Here is a 25,294-nt window from a genome sequence, read left to right as displayed (position 1 = left end):
TGAATGTTGGAATAATGGTTACATTATTTTATGCATGTTGGATTTTAAATTAACATTTAAATTAGCATAAGAATCACTTATGTACTACTGTTTATATGTATTCTTTAAAATAAATATTAGCAACACGATAGGGATAGAAGGCTTCAGATGGAGTCGGTATGTAACAGAATCAACAGAATGATTCATAACTATAGTTTATTCACCTTAGAATAGCTAATTCTCTTATACTCGAATTCTAGCTAATTCTCAAACACCTGAAATCTGTGTGAAAGGTCTTTGACAGGCAGCAGTTGACATTTGGTGTGTAGATGGTATGAAGATAGAATGCCTAGCTGCATGTTTTAATGTTTAAGGCTAGGTATTGGTTTCAGATTTCAGGATTCATTTCAATTCCGAATCAAAAGCTCTTGACTCCATTAGAATCCGATTCAGTATCATTTCATTTGGATATATCAGGTACATTACATGTAGCCTAAAATTTTCTTGAAGACAGAAAATTCTCTCAACTAAAGCTCTGAACTCTATAGGGATCCCTGTTGATTGGTATGTCAATGTTAAATGTTAAAATTAACAACAGAGACCAAACTATTAAAGTCTAATGCTGTTTAGATATAATAAACCCTCAAAAACAAATTTTAAGTTGCACGAGGCATTTTTTCAATTTTAGGATATAATTGTGTGTTAAAATTATTCAAACATACATTAAATAAAACACAACAAACCGGTTGAGTAAAAATACCATGAATATATGTATGTGTAATATACTGTATGTGAACATATATTTAGTAGACTGCTCTTATAAAGTAAATTTTTTTTCTGGGTGACTAAAAAGCTATGGACAGGAATTGGATTTCCTGAGATAAATGTACCGATAAATGGCATTTTGTTTGCAAGCTGCTTAGTTGATGTCTTTCCACATATCGAAACGCAATTGACCATGGAGTTACATGAGACATGATATATTTCACTAAGTTATATATGGTTTCTTTCAACATAATTTCTGGTGTTCATTCATGATTTTGTGCTATAACTAGTATTAGGGCTGTGTATTGGCAAGAATCTGGCGATATGATACGTATAACGATACAGGGGTTGCGATACGATATGTTGTGATACATTGCGATACTCTAAGCAAGGCGATGTATTGGGATATTTCTTATTTTAGGAATAGGATATATTTTTGAAAAGCTGTCATAAAAAAACACACCACCATAGGCAAACCTTAGCAATAAATAAATAAAATGAATACAAATTATTTAACCAGAACAGTGGGATCTGCATTTTCAATAATCAGTCCCTGTAACATTCAACGTTATTGAACCACTTTTTGTGCCATACGAGTCAAGGGGGGAAAATTAAAATGCTTGCAGGATCCTTTAGTTAAATGTATAATATGTATTTTATAAAAAGACAATATTTTTTAGACCCTGCTTTAAAGGTTCACATTTTAAGTTTACAATTGTAACATACAATGTCATAACATTTTGATCTGAACAAAATAATTACATATGCTTAATATCAATGGAAAAATAAAGTGCTTTCAGGATTTGAAAACAAAGAAAACAAAACAATTTTAAAACAATAAAATAAATACAGATGTTAAACATTCTCAGAACTTTCCACTTGGATTTCACAGGTTTTTCAGTTTGTTCCGTGTGAAATCGGCGAGACCGCAACGCGAGCACCGCCCCAACTGCACAAAACACCCCCACCACGAGAGAAGGCAGAGAGAAGATATTTTTTTTTAAATATCGATATTCTGTTTTTGAGAATCGATACAGTATCGCCAAACAAAATATTGCGATACTCATGTGTATCGATATTTTCTTACACCCCTAACTAGTAGTAAAGATGAAGAGATGATTGGCTCACGTGCACTTCGTGCTACAGCTTGAACTGAGGTGGCTACAGCTATCGCTCATGCCACATTAATTTGTGCTAAAACGGTTTTTATTGTTTGAATTTTAATGATAAACCTGACCAAATTTAAAAGCTGAGACTTTTTCATATCAAAAGTAACTAAGCTTATTGTGGTTATTGGATGCGATTTGCTACAAATAATGTTTAGTGAAGATTTGTTAGTGCTTCAACTAAAAACAACATAGACTAAAAGATTGATTCTTGGGATTTAAGAATCAATATTGGTTCATCAAAATTAAGATCAGTTTATATTGATATCGTCACCCCAGTTCCACTTTATAGGTAATAATTGGTCTACTAACTAGTGGTTGACCGATATGTTTTTTGACACCCGATGCCGATATCTTGGAAAGCAGGGTGGCCGATATAAAGCCAATATAATTTTATTTATTTTAATTAATATTTAAGAAATTAGAAATCATTTGAAAATGGATTAAAAAATGAATGTGTAAAATAAACATACTTTAGATGACAAAGTATTTTTCACAAATAAATATTTAATAAAAATATAATTTAAAAAGGAAGTAAACACTGTAACCAACAGGGCACGCAGTATTCTGGGAAGTTTGTGTGTATTGGGAATCATATTTTTTCAAATAAAGCGAAGGTAACACTAATTTTACATACAGCACACAGTGAAAATTACATGAATATGACAGTGGGCAAATGCATAAAGCGCAGCATAATTTGAAATTGCGAATTTAATGTTTAAAGGATTCAATTTGCACGGACTGGCCGTCATGCTGAGAACACGCAATCATGCAGGATACAAATGCACACTTCACACGATCTCACAGCTGGATTCGAAAGTTTGCAAAGTTGGTGAAATTAAATGTTCATTATTCATTCAAAGATTTGTTTAAATTATATAAATGCGTATTTGCTGAATGCTGACAGCAAACGAGAAAGTATTATAATGTTTGCCTTTCTATTACTAATAATATAATACTTTGTATACATTTTATACCGTTGGTTAAATCTGGTTAATCTGGTTATTAGACCGACTTCTATCCGTATTAGACAGAACTGGTAACGACGACGGTGAACAAGAGGGAGAATGTGAGCACTGTGCGAAGGCGCTGCCATTCTCAGTGCTGTCAAAACATCGAATGCATCGGCCAAACAGAAAAACTTATCGGCCAATGCCGATATTTGAAAAATGGCAAATATTGGCCGATATATCGGTCAACCACTACTACTAACTCTTGACCTGCTGTGTATGGAAAGACTCAGTCACTCATCTATTGACCTCACAAACTTCCAGCTTAAAGGATTAGTTCACTTCCAGAATAAAAATGTCTTGACAATTTACTCGGCCGCGCCGTGGCCTAAAACTCATGCTTATCACATTGGTCACATCACATCGCGCGGCGTGACAAAATACAATAGAAGTCTATTGTATTTTGTTGCACCGCTCGTAGAATAGAACCCATTGTAGTCAGTGATGTTGTCACTGGATGCAGTAAACTGATACCTCGTTCTATTTATGACGTGCTGGCACAAAGTTCAAATGATTTTCAACGGTCGCTTTGTCGCGTCCTGTTGCGTCGCAGACACTGTGTCAGCATAGTTTGTCAGTACAGTCAGTAACATAGCAGATTGAAAAGTTAGTGTCTTTCTGCAGTCTAGTAGACGGCAGTGCGGTGGTGGCTTGAGTCCGTTGAAGACTCAATGCTCAGTAAATAAACAACAATGTCCTCGTCTTTTACTCTCACAATGAGCTTATCATATTCGTTTGCTACATTAGTGGGGACCTATGATTTCCACAATGCAGAAAACATGGACGGAATCGTGAAATCCAGCCATAAAAACGTAATTTACTGTATAACGCAGAATTTCAATATATATATATAGACTGTGTCTGTGAATATTAAACTGCAAAAAAACTATTTTAATACAAATGTTCTGCATGTTCATTTGATTACCAGAAAATACACAACACAGAGTTTGGGACATTTTTTTTATTATTATTATTCATTTTAGATGTTAACATTTGGAAAAGCTGTGCTTCCTGCATAAACCTGCCCCTGTTGGTTTGGCAGTAGCTTTTTTTGCCCTACACAGTTACCTTGTTTAATTTCGTAATTCAAATTATTTATAATTTTGTTCTATTTGTGTGATTTAAGTTGTTTATAATAAGTGAAGTGAAGTTTACTGTTAAGTGCACTGATGTCAGACTCATTTTAAATAATAAAGTTTATTGTTAAATTGTTAAATACCTTGCCTCCACTACATAGGTCTATGTTTGTCACATCATTATAAGTGTTTGATCATCACATTTTCTTTAAGACACCCTTCATAAGACACGCACTTCAAAAAATGTACATTCATTAAACTGGTTGAGCAAAATAAAATAAAATCATGCTATAATTTGTCAGGTGACTATAGATGTCTACTAATAAACCAGACAACAGCATTTATACTGAAAGTTCATGGCTTGGATCTAGTACTTGATTTTCTTTTTTATCGGTTTTCCTCCAGCTGGAGTAATTGACAGCACACTCTTTGTGTTAGCGAACATGTTAATATGCCAGAAAAGCATCTGTAAAGAAAATCTGAAAATGATCGCAGCTTTGGAAATATAAGCCCATATAATTACGAGCAGAGCTGTTACTCTTTTTATGTGGTGTTTTCCCATATCCAAGTGCTCTCATTCAGTGAGAGATTTCATGTGATTTAATCGAAATCCACCAAACACTATCCTCACAGAAATGGTGCACGGAGTCGAACTTGGTTGTGTTTCGCAGCCTGTGGCAGAAGTTCTCCCTCTCTTTTTTCCCTTTTCTTTTCCTGGCCTCAGTTTTACTGCTTGCTGAAGTGAACCATGGCTTGGCATTTCTACAGTCTCCGCCTGTTCCTCCTCCCCTGTTTCACAGACTCTTCTGATACTGTCTCCAGGCAGCTATAAACTATCCACTCACTACAATTCTCAGAAAGAGAAGGCCCCTTGAATTTTCCCCCGGCTCCTTGCCCTGAACTTTCTTTTCAAAGAATTAGTCGAGGGCTAGTTAAGGCCTCCGAACTGAGGCTGTATTAAAGTCTGAATCTTTTCCATGATGCTTTGGCTTGGCATATTGTTACTTGGACTGTACAGCAGGATTTATCAGAACATTATGCAATTTATTGTGACGAACACATTTCAAGAAAGATATGAGGTTTAATAAACACTCTAGATCATGTTGTTATCAATTGTATTTCGATTAATTGTGCAGCCCTAACGAGTAGAACTTTGGGAATGATGCCCACTAGGGATGAACGAATATAACAATTCTGGCTGATATCGATAACTACATGTATAAAAATTAAATGTGTTTCTTGTTCAATATTATTTGTGCTACAGAAATGAGAACTCAAATCACTTGGTGTACTATTGCTTTTTTAATTGATCTGACTAAAAAATTTTTTGTCCGGTGGACAATAAAGCGTCTGATATCGATAAGCTGATATTCATTTTCATGTTATAGCCAATAACCAATAAAAGGGGATGTAATTAAATTCTGTATTTTGTTTAAATTAAAAATAAAATACTAAAGACCAAAATCAATCCATCAAATTCATTGTTCAAATTTAAATTGTTGCTGTCAGAAATTATGACAGGTTTATTCAAACTATATTAAATAAGACATCACTAATGGGATAAATAACAATATAATAAATATGTAATATAGTGAATATATTTACAAATATGTAACACAGTGCATATATTTACAAATATAAGAAAAGTCACCACTAGAGTTATTAATTTTATTAAATTTTTTTGTATTCGATCAAATTTATGGACATTGAATTGCTTCCTGAGGTAAATGTAATGCTTTGACTTTTTTTTTTTTTTTTTTTTTACAAGCTGGTTTATTGATGCTTCAAAACTAAAATTAATAGTTTTAAATGCTACAAGTGAATTTAGGCATTACAACATCATAATGTACAGTATGAAAAATTGATATTTATTTTTCATTTAATAGTGTTATTAAATTATTAGTATTTTAAAGGTTCACTAATAAGGTCCTTCAAAACTGTTAAAAAATCTTTTCCGACCCCAAACTTACTTCTGAACAGTAGTATACATGAGATGTATTTTGTAATATTTTAGTCTATCAAAATTGAGTTTTTTCCTCTCTTCTTTCTTTCTTCCTTTTCTGTTGCACTCCGTCAGTGCAGAAAGCCTGTCGGGCCTGAAGCCGATTATGCTCAACAAACGAAACTTGAGCTATATAAGACTGTCTCTTGTACTTGCAGCTTTTGTGTGTTGTTTCCTAATACTGTTTGTACTGCATTAAGATTAAAACATGTCGAGAGGTTTAGAGCTCCAGTGAAAGGAAATGGGCTAGGTCTTCGGTTAGCCATGAATGAGGTGCCCAGATTACTGAACTGCACAATGTGGGTGAAAGTTGTCTTACATAATCATATTCACCGAGTACAAAGACATCATTTTCCATTAGTAGAGCATAGCCGAATCAAAGTTAATGAACACATCAGGAACACAAGTCGAGCAAAAAACCAAACCGCACACACAACTTAGTACTGTAAAAGTCGATCTGTTCGGCCTACCAAAAGGTAGGCTGTTGTTTAACTTAAATTCAGCAGGGATAAAATGATAAACAACAGAAGAAAAGTTGCCGACTTTTGTTAGCCTATCATACAAACACAGATATTGCCTTGACAGTGCAGTTGTGAAGAAGTGACAGCCGAATAAAGCAAGCTGTTGCTGTAATCATATCATTAGTTGTTGCAGTTGTTTTTTCCCAGGGCACGTTCAGTTGCAGGCCAGCCAGAATGCAGACTACCAAGACGACTATAATTGGGTAATGATTAGTTGGTTCTCTCTCCTAAAACCAGCAATGACTGCAGGGCCACAGCTGTTTTTTCCTAAAAGCAGTATTTTGCACAAAAGCCCCTGCTGCGTGTGAGTGTGTGTGTGTGCCAGTTAGCAGCTATAGTTTTGTTTGTTTACTAGTAAAAGAACATATTTAACTTGGTTTTTATATTTTGTTATTAATGACCACCCTGTAAAGCAAGCATCCATTTGTAAATGACCAACAAGAGTATCCACTCCACTGTAAAGAAAAGGAAACTGCTTTTTGATTTTGTTTCAAATGCATGTGCTAAATTCTTAGAAATTTATTCTTTTTATTCATGTTGCTTTCATATGGTTTTGAAAAACCATAAGCCTCGTGATAAAATGGCCCAATTATCTAATATTTTAAGAGACTTGTTGACCTTGACACCCCTTGAAAGTCATGCAGGGGTCCAGGTGTCATTTCCGGTTTTATTTTGTTTTGTTAAGCTTGTTAGTTACACCACATGAGGTTGATTTGACGAGCTGAGTTTTAATAAAAAAAAAAAAAAAAAGCAGTAGAGCAGCAAAAAAAAATTTTTTTAATTATCAAACTAATTTTCATTTCATGAATTCCATTCTTTTAATATTTTTTCCCTTCATTTTGACAAAAGGACAGTTCACTTTGAAGACATTTTTCACTAGTTAATTGCCCCCCAAATGAAAAAAATCTAAATAATATGTATTTCAATTCAGAAAAAAAAAAGATAATTAGAAGAGGTGTTTTAAAGTCATTATTTAAATAAATTGCATTTATAATATATTCTGAATAAATTAATAGATCTGGGCAAAAACAATTGTGTCATGATGTCACCTATGAAAACAAGAAGACAATATACAAAACTACATTTTGTCCATTGTTCAAACATATAGACAAATAGAGACATTTGATAAATTATAATCATGCATGATAGTAATGACAGTGTCAGTGCATGTAAAACAGATTTAAAAATTTTATTCAGGAGTAAATTGTCTTTGACAAAGAAATAGCTTAATTTTGTTCTTTTTACTTGCGTAACCTAACCCTTTTCTATTTGTAACCATGGTAGTTTCACAGGAAAAATTACTTTTTAAAATCTTATTTCAAGAATTAAGTTAGGATGTTCCTGTAATACATCCCTAGGAAAGGAAAGATATAACATGAATTAAGGGTAGAACGTCGATTGACGTCCGTGTCGTGTAGGGCTGTCAAAATGACTGAAAAACTAAATTAGAATTTTCTACTTGAATATTATCAAAATTCGAATTATATTCGAATTTAAAAGGCATCATTTCAGTTAAAGGAAAAAAGCTTTTGGCTTCTCTCCTGAGTCCACAAGAGGGCGCATTGCGCAAAATATTATGCACGTTTCTTCAAAGCGTAATAAAATAACACGACTATCTTTGGAAAAAAAAGTGCTTAATGTTTAAAATAATGATTATAAACCATATATAATTAAAAAGTGCATAATGTTTAAAATAATGTTTATAAACCATATATAATTAATAAAGTTGCTTAAACAATTAGAAAAAAAAAACAGCACCGTGCATGTATGTATAGTTTAATACAAAGAACCGAAAACCAATCACAAAGAGTAGGCTACTTTCTTCATTTAAAAACATGAAATGCAGTGAGATTATGCAGCGTCATTTATTTGATCCGAAATACAGCAAAAACAGTAACATTTTGAAATATTTTTACTATTTAAATTTTTGTTTTCTATTTGAAAATATAATTTATTTCTGTTATTTCAAAGCAGAGCTGTAGCATCATTACTCCAGTCACATGATCCTTCAGCAATCATTCTAATATGCTGATTTGCTGATTATCAATATTTAAAACAGTTGAGTACATTTTTCAGGATTCTTTGATGAATAGAAAGTCCAGAAGAACAGCATTTATCTGAAATAGAAATCTTTTGTAACATTATAAATGTCTTTATCATCACTTTTGATCAATTTAACCTTGTTAAATGAAAGTAATAATTTCTATAATATAAATTTTAAAAATAGCTTTTGAATGGTATAGTGTATAATGTTACAAACGCTTTTTATTTCAGATAAATGCTGATCTTTGGATCTTTCTATTCATCAAAGAATCCTGAAAAATGTACTCAACTGTTTTAAATATTGATAATCAGCAAATCAGCATATTAGAATGATTGCTGAAGGATCATGTGACACTGAAGACTGGAGTAGGCCTAATGATGCTGAAAATTTAGCTTTGATCACAGGAATAAATTACATTTTAAAATATATTCCAATAGAACGCAGTTATTTTAAATAGTAAAAATATTTCAAAAGGTTACTGCTTTTGGTGCATTTTGGATCAAATAAATGCAGTCTTGGTGAGCAAAAGATAATTCTTTAAGAAACATTAAAAATCTTGCAGTTCAAAAACCTTTGACTGGTAGTGTAGGCTGATTATTCTTATAGATTGAACCGTGCATTAACCAGGATAACGAGTATGAAACATGCTCCGAGTTGCTTCAGAAAACAAAAAAATAGAGCAACAACAAAAGCATGTTGCTGGAAATGGGTTTATTATTGAAAATGCAAACTGATTGTCTGCCAGCAGGAAGCGCTGTGAGAGCGGTGGAACTAACGGTTTCTCCAGTAATGGCTGTAAACAAACCAGCTCCGCTCATAAGCGGTATTTTATCAGATAAAAATGCCATCGAAACTTTTCTGAAGACAGTCGGTTCCCTTCAGAGATACATTCATATAAAACACCCGCGACGCGTTTTGATTTTGAAACGTGCAGTGCTCATGTTTATTCAACCAAGTCAAACGCCACAAATAAATCAATGTATGGGAAACACGGTAATGTATATCGAAATATCGGAAATGTGTTTAAAAATCATATCACCGTTATTGAAAAAAATTATATCGCAATACATATTGATATTGAATTATTGTCCAGCCCTAACCCCTACCCTAGTGTCGTGCATAGGTTGTGTTAGACTTGAACATTGTCTGTCATTTTGATGGAAAGGGTCGTAAAAATTCCATCATAATCTATTATTACCCGCCACTGATTGGCAGCTGCCTTTAGCAGAGCCTTTACTGATTACCTCCATTGATCAAAGCATTCGGCACGGTCGTCTGTGAGTGACGTCACCTCCCAATACAAACATACCCCATAATATAGTCCCGCCCCCTCACATTGATTGACAGCTTTCCATGTAGACATCTGAAATTCAAATGTAAAAGGAATTGCGATTCCATTTGAGTTTTGGCAGGTTACGTGCACGACCCAGAGAGAGTGAATGTGGTAATTAATATTGCTATTTAAATATGACAGTCTCATAACTCGTAAGACATGAAAAATACAGTTGCAAATGGACTTTGCTTTTTCATTTGAAATGAGGCAGTCACTGTGCGAAAATGCAAACGGTAATGCAAGATTTGTAATTGCATTTGGATTATGTCACGATTTATAAGTCCACATGTGGAAAACGCAATCGAAAATACAATTTGCAATTGCTTTTGAAAATTGCCCTGAATATTCTTCCATACAGGCAGGTGCTGGTCATTCAAAAGCTAAATGCAGAAAATATGACAAGGAATATCTTGCTCTCAGCTTCACTCACCGTATCTACACCGGACGCTAACTGTTGTTGCGTTGCGCCGTGCCGCAAGTCTACACTGGACGTCACCTCCCAATACAAACATACCCCATAATATAGTCCCGCCCCCTCACATTGATTGACAGCTTTCCATGTAGACATCTGAAATTCAAATGTAAAAGGAATTGCGATTCCATTTGAGTTTTGGCAGGTTACGTGCACGACCCAGAGAGAGTGAATGTGGTAATTAATATTGCTATTTAAATATGACAGTCTCATAACTCGTAAGACATGAAAAATACAGTTGCAAATGGACTTTGCTTTTTCATTTGAAATGAGGCAGTCACTGTGCGAAAATGCAAACGGTAATGCAAGATTTGTAATTGCATTTGGATTATGTCACGATTTATAAGTCCACATGTGGAAAACGCAATCGAAAATACAATTTGCAATTGCTTTTGAAAATTGCCCTGAATATTCTTCCATACAGGCAGGTGCTGGTCATTCAAAAGCTAAATGCAGAAAATATGACAAGGAATATCTTGCTCTCAGCTTCACTCACCGTATCTACACCGGACGCTAACTGTTGTTGCGTTGCGCCGTGCCGCAAGTCTACACTGGATGCAACAAATCGACCGTTACAGATCATTTGAACTTTGTGTCAATACGTCTGTGACGAGAAGGGCGGGGCCGAGAGCCGTGGGAACGGAGCGAGGCCGGTGGAGTAATTGCGAATGCGCGACACCTGCGCCACTCACCGGTCTCGAGTCCCACGGAGGAGCTCCGGAAGGATACAAAGGAGGAGTGACGACAGGGAAAGACGAGAGAGGACCAGGCCTGGAGTTTATTTTGTGTTTTGGTTTTGTTTGTGCGCGGCAGTCGTCCGCGAGGGGCTGTCGCGCTATTTTGAGTTTATTTTATTATTAAAGTTTCTTTGAGTGTTCGCCGGTTCCTGCCTCCTTCTTCCCGACTTATGAACTTTGTTACAACGTCATAAATAGAACAAGGCATCAGTTTAATGTTGGGGATTTGTCGTGCCGCGCTGCAACCAGTGTAAACGGAGTCACTGATTATAATGGGTTCTACTCACTGATCTATATATTCTCTATTATAGATCAGTGGTTCTACTGTATTTTGCCGCTCGCGTCCAGTGTAGTTACGGTGTTAATTTCGTTGGTGAGGAGGAAAGGCCTGTGTGTGTCCTATGCCTTAGCGGACAGCATGAAACCCACACAAAAAACCAAATAACTAAATATGAAAAAACTACTGAGAGAATAAGAATAATAACAGTTATTCTCTGTATGCTATTTTTCAATGTTTCAAGTGTTGCAGGTGTTTTTTCCACTTTAGATTTTTTTTTTTATTAAAAAAGCATTCATTTTTCATAATGTTTATTGAAATTATTTGGTAGTCTGATGTGCGATGGGAAGGGGTGGGGGGGCACCAGATTTTTTTTATAGGTTTAAAGGGAGGCGCGACCAAAAAAGTTTGAGAACCACTGTGTTAACACGACCTGTGGTGTCATGGTAAATGTGTGAGATGAGGAAAGATTGAGGGAGGAAGAGGCAGGCTTCATGTCCGTAAGAGGGAAAAGCGAGCAAAGTTCCATGTTTAACATGCAGTGGAAAAGTGGAATGTGCTGACATGGCACTTCGTCTGAACTCCAGAATTAATAATCAGACGTGGTTTAGCCTTGCACTGCCAGGAGGCGAAGTCAGCCAAGCTCTGGCCTCTTTGTGGTGGGCCTGAAAAGGAGGGTCTGGCACACGGCCAGTGGGGTTTTGCTTGTTCAGGATTTTTGATTAAATCGTTTATTGTGCTCCACTCACGCAAAGGGCCAAGGCAGCTTTTACTCCAGAAGGGGTGGAATAAGACAGGAGGAAACGTTGTTGTTTTTTTTCACCAGTAAAAATCTTTTGTATGATAAAGACATTTTTTTTTTTTTTTTTTTTTTTTTTTTTTTTTTTTTTTTTTTTTTTTTTTTTTTTGTGTAGCTTCATCTATTTAGTTTTTTTAATTCTGTTTCATTATCTTTTACTGTGTGATTTTGTAATGCCTTCTAACGTCTGCTTAGTTATTTTGGTTAGTTTTTGAGTTGAATTGTTTTGTGTGAATGCAAGAGGTCTTCAAGGGGTTTTAACCAATAAAACAAGGAAGGAAGCAAAATATAAAAACTGTCACAAAAAACCATATGCAATTATACATCCCGAAGCCATCACTGTCCTAAGACAGAAGAGAAGTGGGAGACGTGGCCTGCGTTGAGTTCAGTGCTGGCTCTGAGGTGCAAAAATACCCTGATTTTATAGAAGAGCCTTCTTATTATATCACGTCAACAGCCTTCTCCGCTAGACAGTTGCTGCTTTTGGCAGCTTTAGTATTCCACGAAGGACTGCACATTAGCACTATATTTAAAAAAGGTAAAAGGCAAGTCAAAGTCAAATTTAAAACATTGGCCTCGGGACAGTGAGTCACAACAGTAGGCAGCCTTCTCTACCTACTGTTGTGACTCACTGTCCCTAACACCAGCATTTACTCTGGTGTTAAGAAACATTTTACTTTAGGATTTGGATTTTGCATTTTATAAGGCACTCATTTTATTTAGAAAATAAATGTAATCCCATCGTATCCTAATAGCATGATGCACTTTTTTTTTATTGTTAAAACTATTATTAAAAATACTTTAAATATGCAATTCATTCATACAGTGAATTGAATACACTTCTTATCTTGCAAACCACAATTTAGAAATGAGAAAGAAGAGTGCCAGAGTAAATGCTGGTGTTAAGAAACATTTTACTTTAGGATTTGGATTTTGCATTTTATAAGGCACTCATTTTATTTAGAAAATAAATGTAATCCCATCGTATCCTAATAGCATGATGCACTTTTTTTATTGTTAAAACTATTATTAAAAATACTTTAAATATGCAATTCATTCATACAGTGAATTGAATACACTTCTTATATAATGAACATATTTTTAATTTGTAAATTAAATATGTCCTGTTGTCATATTGAAGAGAAAACCTTATGAAAAGAAAACCATATTAAATAGTTTGGCATAATCTTGTATTATTTCTTGGGGAAAAAAACTGCTTGGCTATTTATTAATATTTGAATGTTTGTCTGCCAAGTGTAAACAAAACCGGAAGTGATATGAGAGTGAGCACCCCTGCTTACTCGTGACTGTGTAAAAAATATCAGATAATTTGAGCTTTTATACTTAAGTACATTATACTTAATATTTATGACATAAAGATAAAAAGTCTTTTTACATTAAAAAATATGAGTTAATTATAATAATTAAGGTATGTAAATCCACATATTCAAGGTGTAAGAAAAATTTTACCATGTTTACACCACATGATATTTAAGTGATTTAGTTTAAACTTTTGGTTTAAAAGGCCAAAAAAAAAGGCTTTTCCTTCCTTTATCTTGGACACTCTTAATTTGTCTGAAATGTTCAGAGGATGATATATTTATGTAATCGTTATAAGCAGAAGGTTGAGGCAAATTGTCTTTTTTTTTTTTACATTTTTTCCTCTGCCATTTCAGTTGCTCCAGTGCTGGACTTGACCAAACAGTTCACACACCCGGAAACTGCTCCTCCTAATCTTATTAAGTTGGTCGAAGCAATTGAGCGGACAGGTAATACTTTTGTGTCATTGAATGTCATGTAAAGGGCTTTTTTGTTTGTGGTTTGTTCGTTAGAGAACCTGACACATGATACGGAGTGAGCAGGAATCCCTGCAGAGCGCCTCCAGCCACAAGAAAGAACGAAAATAAAAACACATTGGATTTCTACTTGTTTTAATAGATATTTATTTTTTAAATATATATTTCCACATTGAAAATAATAAATGAAATGTGTGAAATGTTTCTTATTACACCATATGGCAGTTATTAACATCCAGATTTCCTCTTTCACTGTGAGCCGTCCCTCTCTTTCTCCCCTGAGCGGCGCTCGGACTGTCTGGCTTGACTGAAGCCGTCTTCTCACTTCTTCACAGACTAAAGCAGAGCTCAGGGATTCAGCTGGGCTGTTTTCCCAGTTCTCCCGATAGCGTGACTGGATATATTTATATCTCCGGGCTTTTACATTTAATGTTTAGATATAACTGCTCCTCTAATCCAAGCTGGCATGGAAGATCTATTTTTGAGAGATGAGTTAACGCCTCGATTTTCTGCTAGGTCTGGACTCTAGGACACTTTACAGGACATCCACTGCTTCAGCTTCTGACAGACAGAGCCTCGCTGGTGAGTTTAATCGCAGTTCTCATCCTTTGCCACTTAGGTATGCACTTCCTGTGCAGTTATTCAGTTTCTGGGCTTAAGGATTTTGATTGCTTTAATGTTATGTCTTATTCTTAGTAGCTATAAGTCTTTCTGTTCTGCTCATTTGTGACCCTGGACCACAAAACCAATCATAAGTAGCACGTTATATTTGTAGCAGTAGCCAACAATACACCATATGGGTCAAAATTATTATTTTTCTTTTATGCCAAAAATCATTAGGATATTAAGTAAAGATCATGTTCCATTAAGATAATTTGTCAATTTCCTACCATAAATATATAAAAACTTAATTCTTGATTAGTAATATGCATTGCTAAGAACTTCATTTGGGCAACTTTAAAAGCGATTTTCTCAATACTTTGATTCCAGATATTTAAATAGTTGAAACTAGTGAAAAATGTCTTCAAAGGGAACTGTCTTTTTGTCAAAATGAAGGAAAAAAAATATTAAAAGAATGGAATTCATGAAATAAATTTGTTTGATAATTCAAATAGTATCTCGGCCAAATATGGTCCTATTTTAACAAACCATACATCAATGGAAAGCTTATTTATCAATTTTAAAAAATGGACTGGTTTTGTGGTCCAGGGTCACATTTTAGATATCAGCTTGTGTACAATGTTTAAAACTTTTATTATCCATCTGTCTGACTGTCTATCTATGTAGAAAGTAATACATTTATTTAAAATATATTTATATTAAGTAATAATTATTTATAGTTCATGCTTAATACATATTATTTATAATACAAAATATAAGCATCATTATTTAAATAATCCTAAAGAGTAAATAAGTGTAATTATTTTTCTATCTCTGTTTATCAATCTATATATCAAGAAAGGAATAAATAAATACATGTCTTTATTAAAAAAGTATATATTTTATTGTAATTTGTTTTCATAATACAAAATGTAATCATTATTGTAATGATTTGAGATATATCTGTCTATCAAGCTATATATCAAGAAAGTAATACATATTTTAAGTTATATTTATTGGATCATAATAAATATAAGCATTATTTTTAAATTATTCTAAATGGTAAATAAGTGTCTGTCTGTAAGTGTCTGTCTGTCTGTTTGTCTGTCTGTCTGTCTCTGTCTGTCTGTCTGTCTGTCTATCTATTGTTCATTTTACATAAAGTTTTTGTAATCATTTACATGTGTATATATACAATATTTTAAAGCATTCCTTCCAGGTTTAAATTAGATTCTCAAAGTCTCAGACTTTTGGTTTTCACTGTGTATATACCTTAAAAAAAACATTGTGATAACTAGGAGTGGTACAAAGTAAACTGTTGTTAAGGGTTAGATGATGTTTACCGGCTTTGCTATTTGGTTCCCATAAGTTCAACATATTTATGTCACTCTGTTTAAAAGGGATGTATCGGATTAGATCTAATGTGTATCTTGCCGTGACTGGTCATTTATAAAGCATGCATCATGATGAGCCCGGTCATTTGTCCCTGTGCAGAGCTGCAGGAGTTGGATGTGGGACAGTGGGACATTCATGCCCTCTCGGAGGCTCTCATTCGGTACCTGCAGGAACTTCCTGCCCCCATCATCCCTCCCTCTGTTTATACAGACCTTCAGGCAGCAGTGAAGCTAGAATCGGGTATGTGCCACTTTTCACTCATCCGTGCAGGCCGAAAGAGCACCGTGTAACGAAAGTAACAGAACTCAGCGAGCAAACAGCTCCGAGTGTCTGCCATGCCTGATGACCCACGCGCTCACGCTGATGTAACTCATGAATAGACGTCCCGTCCGAGAGGAGACGAGAGCAGCTGCTGCAGGTGCTGGAGAAGCCTGAAGTTCCACTGCAGAACCTCCTGACGCTGCATTATTTGCTCAGACACCTGGAGAAGGTCTGCCAGCGCGCCGAGCAGAACGGCCTCGACATTCACACCCTCTGCCAAATCTTTGGCCCTCTGCTGATCAGGGGCCCTGTGAGCGGGTGAGCGTGAGGTTTCTTTTCTTGTATTTCTATTGGCTGGAGACTAATTCTGGAAATCCGTTGCTGAAAAATAAACCATCATCATTTCTATGTGTTTGATTTACAGGTCAGAGGAAGATGAGGGGTTTCCTGCGGTTGCAGTTGAGAGACTTCTTTTGGAGAGAATTTGGGAACAAGAGCCAACTCCTCCTGGTGAGTCACCTGTCATTTTTGCCATTGTGTATAATAGCTATGCTTTTTTTATTCACAGATTAAACTGTTGTCAGGGGGGATTTATTATGTGTTTTCAAACCTTTTGGTGCAAACATGATCTGGTACCTTTGTGAGAGACCCCTGTCTTAAAATAGAAATGCAGTGCTATGTTTTAATCTATAAAGTATTTCCGGAGTTAAAGGGTTAGTTCACCCAAAAATGAAAATTCTGTCATTAATTACTCTCTCATGTCGTTTCAAACCCGTAAGACCTTCGTTCATCTTCGGAACACAAATTAAGATATTTTTGATGGAATCTGAGAGCTGTCTGACCCTCCCATAGACAGCAACACAACTGAAATGGTCCCAAGGAGATCTGTAAAATAATCCATGTGACATCAGGGCATCAACCGTAATTTTACGAAGCTACAAGAATACTTTTTGTGTGCAAAAGAAAAAAATTACGACTTTATTCAACAATTCGGCTCCTCCGCATCACCCTACCGCCATTTTGGAGAGAATAAGCTGGACGTAAACAGGGTATGCTTTTCTGTGTCAGCTGCGTCACGCCGGATCTGTTTCCTACGCTGTTTTCGTTCAGATCAAATCACAACAACGTAGGAAACAGATCCGGCGTGACGCAGCTGACACAGAAAAGCATACACTGTTTACGTCCAGCTGATACTCTCCAAAATGGCGGTAGGGTGATGCGGAGGAGACGAATTGTTGAATAAAGTAGTTTTTTTTCATTTTTGGGTGAACTATCCCTTTAAATAATTGGCTTCAAAGACAAAGCTAATGATTAAGGTATTATCTGGAAAATTTACTTAATTATTTACTAAGTTGACAATGTACCTTTTTTCACTCGTTTTAGTATCGTCTGTAATCCTAAAGAGAAACATTTTCAATTAAATAAATTTGTATAATGCTTTTCACAGTATATATTGTTTGTCGAAGTTAAAAGCAACTGTGGTCAGGAAACCGCTTCGGTTACACTTCAGTAAACAATTTTATTTCCATTTTTCCTTCTTTATGTAGCTGCATATTTTAAACATTTATTTATTTTGCAGTACGTCCTGCTTTCATTATAAGTGTATTTACAGGAAACATGCCTATTTGTTACCCTAAGGAATGTATTAAATTATTGTGGTAATCGGCAACAAGCATGCTGATGCATTATGTAGACATAAAATGGAAAAACCCAGAATATTCAGCTCTAAACTTTTATGTAAATGTGTGTATACTATCAGTGAAACCTGTGGGGTTTGTAAGACTTTAAGTACTTAATACTTTCATTCAGCAAGGATGCATCACTAAGTTAATCAAAAGTGACCAAATATAATGTTACAAGGATTTATAATATAACAAAAGATATATAATCCTAAACATAAAATACCTCCACAGAAATGTTAAATATTTCTTGAGAAACAAATCAGCAAATTCAAATGATTTCTGAAGGATGATCTGACACAGAAGACTGGAGTAATGATGCTGAAAATGCAGTAAACACATTTTAAAGTATATTAAACTTATTTTAGGTTGTAATAGTATTTCACACTGTTTTTGTTAATGAATATGATAAACACAGCCTTGTTGAGCATAAAAGTTGTATTTCAATAACAAAACCTTTTTGACCCCTTAAAAAATTGCAGTATGGATTTGCAGTAAAAAAAAAATTATATCAAAAAAGCTTCAGCTTCCCTGTAGTGTAGACTTAAACTCTACTACAGAAGAGAAAACCTCATCTCGTTGTTTAATATCTAGGCTAGTAAGCAAAAGGTTGCAGGGCTGATCCCGGAGCGATCACCATTACGCCCTTGAGCAAGACAGGTGGCTCCAGAGACTGTGCCTGTAATATAACCTTGCACGTTTCCATGTTGACGATGTATGAAAGTCGTTAAAGCAAATGTTGGCCCCAGTCATGTGGGAATAAATAAAAATTCATTTATTTTAATCGTAAATATTTGTATCTTATTTGCCTTGTTTATCCAGCTCTCCCTCCTAAACCGCCCAAAGCCAAAGCCATGGCCTCATCTGTGACCAATGGAAACAACAGCTTACTGAGTGAAGCTGAATGGTACTGGGGAGACATTTCTAGGTAAATCACTGACATAATTACCTATACGGCTGTAATCAAGATAATCATGCATTTCTGCACATGAGGAATCTCTGTTTGGTGCCCATGGTTTTAGAGAGGAGGTGAATGAGAAGATGAGAGACACTCCTGATGGTACGTTCCTGGTGCGGGATGCATCAAGCAAAGTGCAGGGAGAGTATACCTTGACCCTCAGGTGAGCGCCGCCTCAGACCAAACAGTGGTTCTCGTCATGTCTAATATGAGATGGATACTTTGCGTAGGTGTGCTGGTGTATTCGTTTGATATGCACCATTACCAAGAGGAATTTCTAACAGAGACAAGACACGATCAAAGCCTTGTTATGTTTATTCCAGGAAAGGAGGCAATAACAAACTGATCAAGGTTTTTCACCGTGGGGTGAAGTATGGCTTCTCGGAGCCTCTTACTTTTCTCTCTGTGGTGGAGCTCATCAACCACTACCGGCATGAGTCACTGACCCAGTACAACGCCAAGCTGGACACTCGCCTGCTCTTCCCCGTGTCTAAAGATCAGCAGGTGCGATGTCTCCACTCTTCAAAATGCTCAAACTGATGGCGTCTTTTCCCTGAAGTGGTAGTTCATGAAAAAATGAAATATTTGTCTTTATTTACTCACCCTCATGACATACCAAACCGATTTTAAAGGGGTCATATGATGTTGCTAAAAAGAACATTATTTTGTGTATTTGGTGTAATGAAATGTGTTTGTGGCGTAAGGTTAAAAAAACACATTATTTTCCACATACTGTACATGATTGTTTCTCCTCTATGCCCTGCCTTTCTGAAACGCATCGATTTTTACAAAGCTCATCGGTCTGAAAAGCGAGGTGTGTTCTGATTGGCCAGCTATCCAGTGCGTTGTGATAGGCCGAATACCTCAAGTGTATGACGGAAATTTTACGCCCCTTGCCATACTGTGATGCCGTGTCCCGAGACAAAAACATTAAAACCCATTATAAACGAGGCATTTGTTGCATCCAGTGGGGACATAATTACGGATTATAATGACTTCTACTGTCTTTTTACGTGTTGCATCGCGCCGCATAAACATAAAACCATGTCTGCATTTGTGATTGGAGAAATGACAAACAACAAGTGCTACTCTACACTGCTCAAAACTCGCGTTTGAATCGTCAGTGACATATTTAAAACAAAATTTAAATATGAAAACGTACTTACAGTCTGTGAGTCAGAACAGCCGGCATTGTAGGCTACTCTGCAGGATCAGGAAACAGTCCTCCATAAAATGTGCTGCACACATCTGAATATTTGGGTTGAACTGTTCTGGAACAGTGTTGTAAATACAACTTAACCACTGATTTCTAGTTGTGTCCTCTTTTGGAAGGCCAAACAAAGTAGTTTCGCTTTCGCAACGAGAAACACAGCGTCGTCACAATATAGCGGTGGCAGCAACAATAAAGTTACGCCTTCTTTCTTTGCGTGAACATTTGGGCGGCGTTATGCAAATCTTCCCACATCGTGACGTTGACATGTGGTGGTGTGTTTGAACGAGACGTTTTAGGAGGGCGTGGACCAGTCTTAACTTTTATAAAGAATATCTCTTTGGGTTTGAGACTTTAGTCTTTGCAACTTTAGGGATCTTATCTATTCACGAACCGCTTGTAACACTCCAAAGAGAAAGGAAAACTTTAAATCGCATCAATAGTGATCACAGACTTTTAAAGGTGCCATAGAATGCATTAATACAATATTTTAAATTGTTCTCTGATATCTACATAGAAGGTATGTGGCTTAGGTAAGGGCAAAAAAATCTCCAGAAACGGTTTTATATGTCCATTTACAACCCTAGGATTTGTCTCTAGAATGAAATGGTCTGGTATTACCTTATTTGGAAGGGTTATGAATAATAATGTTGAGCTCTGCTCTGATTGGCTGTTTCACAGTGCGGCTCAATGTTGAGCTCTGATCTGATTGGCTGTTTCACAGTGTGGCTCAATGTTGAGCTCTGCTCTAATTGGCTGTTTCACAGTGCGGCTCATTTCAGTAGCTCACACAGCAGGAAGGAAACAGGGAAAATATATATTTCAATACTTTCTCTCGCAGCTATATAATTCTTAATTATATAATAGTTGGGTAAATGTACTGTATATAAAATGCAGACATCAGACAGCCGCTATTTATATACGGGGCCTTGAAACTGCTTTCGAATACACGATTGCGTTTTACTTTCACTTTCGAGATTTGTGATTGCACATGCTGTGTAAACTACAGCGGCAGTACTTACCTCACATTTTACAAGATCCAGATGCTTGTCAGTGGTTTCATCGTCCTCAGTCATCTCTCCTTACTCTGTTTATGTGGTAAGTGAAATCTTATGTACTGTAATGTAACCTGCTAGCAAGCAGCTAACCATGTCCCTTTAGTGGCTCACGTTATTTTATTAGAATGCGTTATTTGCTTTCCGTGCCTTTCTGAATACAGACACCAACCCATCCCTGCACTTCACATCCCTTGCACAGCCTGTAACATAACATTTATTTCCATGATCTGCCATTTTCGCTATATTCGCTATTGTGTTCCTTCACAATACCTGCAGAACTTCTGATGATTTGGCTGTGCAGGTCCGGCTGGCATAGAACATGGGTGGGTATATGCAAGTGTTGGGGGCGTACATATTAGTGAATCCGACTGTAACATTACAGTCGGTGTTATGTTCTGATTCGCCTATTTTTCAGTGGTCTTTTGCATGTACGAGGAGGAAACAATGGTGTTTGAGGCTCACGGTATGTCAATTCCATGTACAGAACTGTTATTATTCAACTATGCCAAGGTAAAGGGTTTCCATTCTATGGCACCTTTAATGTAAAAAAAAATTCACCAAATGTCTCTCAAATGACTCCATTCTCATTCCCTTCATCTAGCTGATTTTGAACCCAATGATGTGTCTAATGTAAATTCCCCTTAAATGGATAGTTCACCCGAAAAAAGAATTGTTAATTTACTCACCCTCGGGTAAGATTTTTAGCTAAAACCATGGTCCTTGGTGATTCATAAAATGCAAGTCAACGGCTACCAATTGAGAGTAAAACGAAGTGAAATGTTCAGTCTGTGTAAGAAACTAAACATTACAGTGTGAGGGAGAAGCCATTGCCTTCACGAACAAATCTTTCATTTGAACTGGCTCTTTTTAGTGAACTGGATGAACCAGGTCACCAAATCAGAGTAAACATCAACAAATACCTACCGTCTTTCAATGTCCTAAAAGCACAAACGTAAAAAAAATTTATTAAAGGGATAGTTCATTGTGTCATTAATTACTCGCCCTCATGTCGTACCAAACATATCAAGATATGTTTTGATGAAATCCGAGAGCTTTCTGACCCTGCATAGACAGCAACGCAACTGACACTTTCAAGGCCCAGAAAGGTAGTAAAGACATTGTTAAAATAGTCCATGTGACTTCAGTTGTTTAACTGTGATGTTATGAAGCTACGAGAATAATTTGTGCACAAAGAAAACAAAAATAACGACTTCAACTCTACTTCGCCACGCATGTGTATATCAATAGTCAGTTTAAAATATATAGTTTTTTACTATATAGTTAGCTTATCTCAAATTAACTTGAGGATTAGTAAATAATGAATTTTCATTTTGAGGTGAATAATGCTTGTAAACACACCTTCTTGTGCTCTGCAGGATCAGGTAGTGAAAGAGGACAGTATCGAGGCGGTAGGAGAGCAGCTGAAGGTTTATCACGAGCAGTATCAGGAGAAGAGTCGTGAATATGATGTACTGTATGAAGAATACACACACACATCACAAGTAGGCTGCATTTCATCTCTCCTTCAAATGCATTGGGATCTAATTAACAGAGTCCCTAACAGAGATGTTCTGTACGATCTCTCTCAGGAGCTCCAGATGAAACGAACCGCCATAGAGGCCTTTAATGAGACCATCAAGATCTTTGAGGAGCAGTGCGAGACCCAGGAGCGCTTCAGCAGAGAAAGCATTGAGAAGTTTCGCAGAGAAGGCAACGACAAAGAGATTGAGAGGTACTCTTGTTTTTCTTTACACATCAGAGTCCTATAATGATACAGATGCTTGTAATTCCTTGGTGTTAATTTGAATTCGAGTCGTGTTTTGGCTTATATATAAGTGGGAAACTTTTTTTTTTACTGTCTATTCAGAATTCAGAGCAACTCTGAGAAGCTGAAATCCAGAGTGACAGAGATTCATGACAGCAAGAGGAAGTTGGAACTGGACTTGAAGCAACAAGCTACAGAAAATCGAGAGATAGACAAGAGGATGAACAGCTTGAAACCAGACCTCATACAGCTGAGGAAGCTACGGGACCAATATCTTGTGTAAGAACACCTCCCATATATAGAAACAATAATATTTCATATTTTAATGTGTTAGCAATTCACTTTATAATGTAACAATTTTTATGAACATTTTCTGTTTTCATGTGTTTTATAATATAAACAATAATATTTTAATGTGTTACCGATTCAATTTATAATGTAACAATTTTTATTATTTTTCAGTTTTAATGTGTATTATAATATAATTTATTCCTGTAATGGCGAAGCTGAATTTTTAGTGGCCATTATTCCAGTCTTCAGTGTCACTTGATCCTTCAGAAATCATCTAATATGCCAATTTGGTGCACAAGAAGCATTTCTTATTATCAGTGTTGAAAACCGTTGTGCTGCTTAATATTTTTGTAGAATCCATGATGCATTTTTCAGGATTTGTTGATGAATGAGAAGTTCAATTGACCAACATTTATTTGAAAGAGTACAAGAAAGGCATTTATGTTACAAAACATTTCTGTGACATTTGATCTATTTAATGCATCCTTGATGACTAAAAATTTGACCCCCAATTTCTGACCGGTAGTATAGATTCATCAGACTGATTATAAACTTGTGAGTTTGTAAGTTTGTTTGAATGATTAATTCAAAGACCTGGCTCGTACGAGTTACTTGTTTGTGATTTGGACTATGCTAGTCAAGTTTTCTCACGCTTAAGTGAAGGCACTAAAGACAAAGCTCTATAAAAAACATATTGTCATGACATTGTTTTGCAGTGTACAGGCATTACTGCAAGCTGACAATATAATTTCTTTTGTTGTGATTTGGGCTGCCACTAATGACTGTTTTTTATTTCGATTAATCTGTCGACTAATTTATGGATTAATCTAAACGATTAATTTCCCACAAAAAAAACAACAATTTTACTTAAGAATATTTTATTAACCTATATTTCATTAAACCAAATGAAATCCAAAAGTAAAGTGCAACATAAAGTGCAAGAAGCAAGTGTCCATCTCATAGGCCAAATCACTGAAATCAAAGTTCAGTATTATAGTGTAAGAATGACAACATATCCACGTGTTCTAGTCTACTAATAATAAAATTATAATCAAAAAATACTTTTTAAAGGAGTATTTACTAGAAAAATTATTTACTAGAATTTATTTAGGAGAAAAATGTAAATGTGCAGTATTTCTGAAAAAAAAAAAATATATACACTTTTTTTTTTTTTATAAAATCAATTAATTGGAGATGCTTTTGATTATTAAAATGTAATGGAACCATTAAAATGGAATCCAGAAAATATTGGAAAACAGAATTTGGTAAAGATAAAACTGTAAAACTCAATTAATTAGACAGGCTTTTTGATTAATACAGTTTAATTTAACCATTAAAACAGAGTATAGAAAAAGGAAAATGGAAAAAAATGAATTTGGAAATAAAACTGATTTCATAGTGCCCTATAATTAATTTTTTTGTGGTAATAAAAATAGATATAAGTTAACAATAGCCTTTAAAATGACTTAAAATACATATATAATAGCAATGAGGCAATAATAATTAGTTCAAATAAAGTATCAAAAGCAAGAAATCATATGGTTTTATTGAACAAAATTGCTAAAATGCATAATGAATTATAAACAATAGAGCTAATGTACATTAGGCATTACAACAAAGGCCTGCAGGGGGCGCCAACGACCTGACGATTGTTTTTACACATTACTGTGCGATCTAATCCTTGTTTAATATTGACCAAGCACTATTTCATTCAAATGTCCACTTAATCTTTAATATTTGGCCATTTCTTTTGGACAGAAATGCTATAGCCACTGTAATTAAAAGAATATGTGGACATCAAAACATGTAAACTCAGAGTGAGGGTTTGAGCTTTTATTTTGAAACCGCGATGTATTCTCCTGTGTGTGTTTGCGTAGATTTATACATGATTTACCTTACAAATCTGATGAAATGGCGCATGTTGCGTTCCCAAATGAACGTTAATGAACGTTATAATAAACTCAAACTCACAACAACATGCAGAGATGGAGTTTGAGACACTCCACACATGTAAATGATAACAGTTCCTGTGGAACTACTGTGAACGGAGCCGCCGTGTGACGCATGTACTTAACCTACACGCATGTAAATAATTAAAGC

At 35.5% G+C, this 25,294-nt stretch overlaps 1 protein-coding gene across 1 annotated transcript in view; it reads left to right on the top strand.

Moving 5' to 3' along the window:
* LOC107586063 (phosphatidylinositol 3-kinase regulatory subunit beta-like) overlaps positions 1–25,294 on the top strand; it is a 39,728-nt gene that overhangs the window by 11,367 nt on the left and 3,067 nt on the right. The window contains exons 3-13 of the mRNA XM_016273283.1: positions 13,858–13,950; positions 14,494–14,559; positions 16,072–16,212; positions 16,353–16,551; positions 16,658–16,743; positions 18,735–18,840; positions 18,935–19,033; positions 19,194–19,374; positions 22,515–22,640; positions 22,728–22,870; positions 23,006–23,182. Of these exons, the coding sequence (XP_016128769.1) occupies positions 13,858–13,950; positions 14,494–14,559; positions 16,072–16,212; positions 16,353–16,551; positions 16,658–16,743; positions 18,735–18,840; positions 18,935–19,033; positions 19,194–19,374; positions 22,515–22,640; positions 22,728–22,870; positions 23,006–23,182 (1,417 nt within the window). The remainder of the gene's footprint in view (positions 1–13,857; positions 13,951–14,493; positions 14,560–16,071; positions 16,213–16,352; positions 16,552–16,657; positions 16,744–18,734; positions 18,841–18,934; positions 19,034–19,193; positions 19,375–22,514; positions 22,641–22,727; positions 22,871–23,005; positions 23,183–25,294) is intronic.

This window comes from Sinocyclocheilus grahami, unplaced genomic scaffold, assembly GCF_001515645.1.
Source record: "Sinocyclocheilus grahami isolate Dianchi unplaced genomic scaffold, SAMN03320097.WGS_v1.1 scaffold5.1, whole genome shotgun sequence".
NCBI lineage: Eukaryota > Metazoa > Chordata > Actinopteri > Cypriniformes > Cyprinidae > Sinocyclocheilus > Sinocyclocheilus grahami.
This window is presented reverse-complemented; position numbering and strand designations above follow the sequence as displayed.